Below are 5,417 nucleotides of genomic sequence, written 5' to 3'. Positions count from 1 at the left end.
AGTGATGTCAAAAGCCAGCCTTGGATTAAAGCCGGCAGCCAAAGGGGAAGTGTATTAATTTCAAACAGCATCAGAGGCCAGTGCCTATTAGGACGAGCTATTCTTCAGACCCCCCCATCAGAATTAATCATTGGGAGTTAATTTGAAGCTCAGACAAGTTGCTGTTAATTTAGTGCAGGGAGGACGGGATGGAATAAAAAGCTGAGGTGCTGGCCGGGCCTCCTGGGTCTCATTAATCAGCGAGCTGAGACGGCCTGGCTTGATTACAATTTGCAAAAAAATTCATTAGAGCCTGGGCGATTGACAATTTTTCTCTCTGCCTGTGATCTGACTCATTAGGCAGCCAAATGAAAGCCATGATGATGGTGATGATGACAGCTATCAACCCCCTCGCTTGTTTATCTCCTTCTCCTCCGGCCCCCGGCCCGGGGCTTCCCCCTCCGGCCCCGCTCCGGGTTCGGGGGGGGGGACAACGGGGGACCCCGGCCCGCCGAGTCCATGACTCCCCCTGCCCGGGGCTGAGCGGCAGCTGCTCCTCCCAAAATCCCGCACTCGCGGCCCCGGGAGGGGGTGCAGAGCCCGGTTTGGGGGGCACAGCCCGGTTTGGGGGGCACAGCCAGGTTTGGGGGCACAGCCAGGTTTGGGGGGCACAGCCCGGTTTGGGGGGCACAGGGCTCTGCCCCAGCGGGCTGCAGGCTCAGCGCTGGCCGGGCAGCCCCGGGAGCCGCCCGGGGTCAATTCCAGCAATGCCAGAGATGATTATTTTTTTCCAGCGGCAGCGCCGGGGGTGGCGCGGGCGCGTTTGTCCCACGCGTGTCCCGCGGCTCCCGGCGTCCCCCCGCGCGTGGACGAACCCCCGAAATATTACCGACGTTATAATGAATATTCCGGGTTTTTTAAAAAGCTTTTTAGAGCAGGCTGGAACTGCGCGTTTCCCCGCTGCTCCCCGCGTGTCCGCGGCTGCCCGTGGGGTCCCGGCGATGCTGGCCGGGGTTGCGCCTTTTTGGGGAGCGGCTGGTGGGGACGGGGGATCCCCCCCCCCCCCCCCCGTGCACCCCCGGAGCCGCGGCCAACCCCCTGCGACCCAAACGAAATAATATTAACAACATTAATTATTATAATTATAATAAATAAGTGACGAAGCGCGAGCGATGCGGCGCGGCCAAGCCTGGGAGCCTGTCCCGGGACCGAACGACCCCCACCCCCCCTCCCGTTTAATTATTTCATTTTAATAGACCCCCCAACCCTCTCCACCCCCCCCCCGGCGCTCCGTTTTCCTGGGGAAAATTTCATTTTTAATTCCAAATCGCCGCCGCCGATGTCACGGTGGCACCGGCACGGACGGAGCCGGGATGCGGATAATGGGGGGGTGGGAAAAAAAAGGGGATGAAAAGGATGCGGGAAGGGAAGGGGGGGACGCGGGACCCTCCGGCCCCGACCCCTCCCGCCCCCCGATCCGGCCCCGGCGCAACGAAACGGGGCGCGGGGCTGGGGGGAGCGGCTGCACCCTCCCAAAAAACCCCAAAACGGGGCTGGGGGAGCGACCGGACCCCCAAACAGCGGGCTGGGGGGTGGGAGAGGCGGCACCCCCCCAAAACACGGGGCGGGGGGCAGCGGCTGCACCCCCGAGCAGGGGTCAGTGCGGGGGGGCTCTGCCCCCCAGCCCCGCGGCCATCCCCGTTCGGTCACAGCCAAACAGCTTTTGACGCAGCTTTCACATCCCTCGAAAAAAGGGAAATAGGAAAAAAAAACAAAAAAGAGAAAGTTTTCCACCCGGCTCCCCCCGCCCCGGCAATAGATGTGGCTTCGCAAAAGAAAAAAAAACAAAACAAAACAAAACAAAACAAAACGATCACGAAAGCAGAAAATCAAAAATACAGCGAGAGCAGCATCGCTCCGCTCCGGCAGCGCAGGAGGGGAGAGGAGAAACAGAAAACCAGCTCAACGCCAAACCCTGCACAGAACAGCCGGGGGCTGGAGGGGCTTTTTTTTCTTTTGGCTTTTTTTTTTCCTTTTAAAGTCTTTTTTGTTTCTTTGTCGGTTTTTATTCACAAGACTTAGTTCGCTTTTAAATTTCATAACTTATAAGGAAATAAGCTACATTGAAATAAATTAAACACAATAGTGAAGATCGTGCTGCCTTTTTTTTTTCCTTTTCTTTTTTTTTATTTTTTTTTTTTTTTGCCTTTCCCCACCCTCCCTCCCCTTTCTCTTCTTTAAACATGGCTTGGTAGAATAGGCAAACCAAATCGACAGAAAGCCAGGCAAAAAAAAAGAAAAAAAAAGAAAAAAGAACAAAAAAAAAAAAAGGAAAATATTTGAAAACTCATTCCCCAGTGCCTGCCACTCAGCCATCGGCAATAAAACCAAACAATAAAAAAGGCATGAAATGAAACTCTGAGTTTTCTTTCGGATTTTTTTGTTTGTTTGTTTGTTTGTTCTCTCGTCTTTTCGTTGGTTTGGTGGGGGATTTTTTTTTTTTGTTACCTTTCGCCCCCGAATAAGAAAGAAAACCCCAAAGACGGCCAAAGGCGCCGCGGGTGCCGCTGGGGATGCTCCGGCCAGGGGGATCCAGCGCCGGCCCCGCTCCGCATCCGCCGCGCCCCGCAATAAATATCTCTGCGTGCGTGTGTGTGTGTGTGGGTGGGGGGGAGGCGTTTGTGCGGCTCTTCCAGCCGGGATAGCCCTGCTCCGAACCCAAACAGTTTCCAAGCCTCTTCCCCCCGCGGCGAGCGGAAAGTTTCGCTTTAAAGTTCGCTCGTGCTGGGGATTTGCCATGAGCTCACGCGGGGTTCCTTTTTTCGTGTCGTCGTTTTAGGTTTTGGCGGTGGGTTTTGGGTTTTTTTTGTTGTTGTCGGTGATGGTTTGTGGTGTTGTTTTTTTTTTTTTTTTCGCTTCTCTCGTTTTTGTTTTTATGCGGGTGGGTCGCCGTCAAACCCCGCGCTGGAAACTTTTCCCGTGGAAAAACTCGTGGCTCTGAGCGTGGGAGGAGGGAGAGATCAGGGCCGGGCTTGCTCCAGCTGCTGGTGCTGACTCCTGATCGCGAACCTGCTGACGTGCACCGGGATGGGCACCACGATCTTGGGGTTCCGGGAAGGCTCCCCTGTCTTGGAGTTGGCGTTGCCCGCCTTGACCCGTTTCCATTTGGCCCGCCTGTTCTGGAACCAGATTTTCACCTGCACCTCGCTGAGTTTGAGGGCGTGAGCGATCTGGGACCTCTCGGTCAGGGACAGGTACTTTTTGCAGTGAAATTCCTTCTCCAGCTCCAGCAGCTGCTCGCTGGTGAAGGCTGTTCGCCTCCGCCGGTTTTTGCCCGTGGACGTGGTGTTGCTGGAGTTGGGGGGGTTCTGGGGGTTCTCCTCCAGCGCGTTGCCAGAGTCCTCTTCCTTGTGAGCCGCCTGGCCGGGGATGTTGTCGTCCGAGCTATAATCTAGATCGCTGTCCATGGAGAAACTTTCCTCCTTGCCTTTCGCGTCCTCCTCCGCTTTGGGGTCCTCCTTGCCCTGGCCCCGGAGAGCCCCGGCTGGGGGGGAAGCAGAGGCCTCTCTTAGCATCCCGCACCCTCCGTGCCGCGCCGCCCGCCCTGCAGCTCCGTCGCCCCAAAACCCATGCCCCGGGGACCCTTTTTTTTCCCCTTTTCCCTCCTTTTTCCCCCCCTATCTACCGGCGCATCTTTCGGTCGCTCTGACGTTACCGAGAGCTTCCCGAGCGGCGGCGGCGGGAGCTCAGCCCTCCCTGCTCCCGGCCCGGCCCCGTCTCCTCCCGGGGGTCCCGTCGTCGTCCCCCCCCCCCGCCATCTCCCGGCCCCCCCATCCCGGTCCCCCCCGGCGCTCACTCACTCACCGAGGGAAGCCTGGACGGCGTCGGCGGCGGGGAAGGGCAGGAGGGCTCCGTCCTTGCCCAGGAAGGCTTTGCCGTCGTCGCCGCCGCCGTCCGGGGGTATCCCCTCGGCTTTCTCGAAGTTGCCCGCGGGCGCGAACTTCCTGGCGGCCTCCTGGTGCTGCGGGGAGGCGGGGAAGGTGCCGGGCAGCGTGGCCATGAGCGTGGAGGTGAGCGCCATGCCCTGCGCCAGGCTGGAGCAGAAGCCGGAGGGCAGGCTGGGCAGCTGGTGGTGGTGCGGGTGCGCGGGGGGCAGCGCGGGCGGCAGCGCGCCCTGCGGCAGCGCGGGCGGCGGCGGCGGCGGCGGCGGCAGCACCACGGGCCGGTAGGGCATGAACATGGGGTAGCCGGTGTACACGAAGTGCCCGGGGGCGGGCGGCGGGGGGCTGCCGATCAGCGAGTCGATGCTGAAGGCCGTGCTGCTTCCCAGCGGGCGCTGCATCATCATCAGCGAGGGCTGGAAAGCCGCGCTCATGCCGGAGCGGCGGCGGGAGCGGGCGGGCGAGCCGGCACCTTCCTCCTCCTCCTCCTCCTCCGCCTCCTCCCGCTCCTCCTGCTCGGTGGCGGCGGGCGGCGGCGTCCTGGCAGCCGCGGTGAGCGCGGGCAGCGCCGGGGCCGAGCCGGGGCGGAGCGGGGCCGCGGCCCGACCGCAGCCGCACCTCGGGGCCGCCCCGCCCGCGCTGCGCCCCCGCCGAGCCGCCGCCGCCGCTCTGCCCGCGCCCGGCCCCGCGCCCATTCACATCCCGGCCGTGGGAACCCGGCCCGCCCCACGTGCCCGCCAACGCCGCCGCCCATTGGCCGGGAGGAGGGGAGGGGGCGGGGCTTGGCGCCGAGGCCCCGCCCCGCGGGCGGCCCCGCCCCGCTGGCGGCGCCCCGGACGGCGCGGCCCACGCGTGACCGCCCGCGGCTGCCGCGCCGAGCCCCGCGCACTGCCGAGGCTGTCTGCCGGCCCCGCAGCACCCCTGATCCCCCAACCGCTTCCTCTCCCCTTCTTTCCCCCCTTTTTCCCCCCTTTTTTTTTCCCTTGTTCCCCCCCTTTTTTCCCCTTTTTTTCCTCCCCTTTTTTTCCCTTTTTTTCCCCCTTTTCCCCCCTTTTTTTTCCTTTTTAAATTTTTTTGTTTTGTTTTTTTTTTAATTCGCGCTCACCCCCTCTATTTTTTCCCCCCCCTTCTTTTTCCCCCCCTTTCTTTTTTTTCTCTCTCTCCCTCTTTTTTTTTTTTTTTTTTTCTCTCTCTCCCTCTTTTTTTTTTTTTTTTTTTCCTCTCTCTCTCTCTCTCTCTTTTTTTTTTTTTTGAAAAGCCCCCAAATAGGCTCCATGTGGTTCTGGGTAAAGTCAGCCCCTGGCTTGGCTTTGAAATTGCTTCTGCAATTATGTAAAAGAGCCATTCAGCAACACGGCGGAATTAAAAGCGGTGGAGGGGCTGCTCCCTTTTCTCCGGCGAGCTTCTCATGTTGGCCGGCTCAAAGCCTTTTCCAACACGACGTCTTTGGCGAGGACAAAAGCTGGAACAAAAAAAAAAAAAAAAAGGGGGGAAAGA

General features: G+C 59.9%; 1 protein-coding gene across 1 annotated transcript; it reads right to left on the bottom strand.

The window, feature by feature from the left end:
• Positions 1-2,292: 2,292 nt before the first annotated feature.
• Positions 2,293-4,462, bottom strand: GBX2 (gastrulation brain homeobox 2). Its single transcript, XM_038142770.1, has 2 exons — positions 3,844-4,462; positions 2,293-3,523 (listed from the first exon to the last, which is right to left on the bottom strand). The coding sequence occupies exons 1-2, from the start codon at positions 4,352-4,354 to the stop codon at positions 3,000-3,002; spliced, it is 1,035 nt and encodes a 344-aa protein (XP_037998698.1). The 5' UTR covers positions 4,355-4,462; the 3' UTR covers positions 2,293-2,999.
• Positions 4,463-5,417: the final 955 nt, after the last annotated feature.

The sequence above is a fragment of the Motacilla alba genome, chromosome 7 (genome assembly GCF_015832195.1).
Source record: "Motacilla alba alba isolate MOTALB_02 chromosome 7, Motacilla_alba_V1.0_pri, whole genome shotgun sequence".
Lineage (NCBI taxonomy): Eukaryota > Metazoa > Chordata > Aves > Passeriformes > Motacillidae > Motacilla > Motacilla alba.
The sequence above is the reverse complement of the archived record's forward strand: the minus strand, read 5'-3'. Positions and strand labels throughout refer to the sequence as shown.

Coding starts and splice junctions, on each gene's coding strand:
- GBX2 (XM_038142770.1), bottom strand. CDS start 4,354: ATGAGCGCGGCTTTCCAGCCCTCGCTGATGATGATGCAGCGCCCGCTG. Junction 3,524..3,843: donor CGCCGTCCAGGCTTCCCTCG/GTGAGTGAGTGA, acceptor CTTCCCCCCCAG/CCGGGGCTCTCCGGGGCCAG.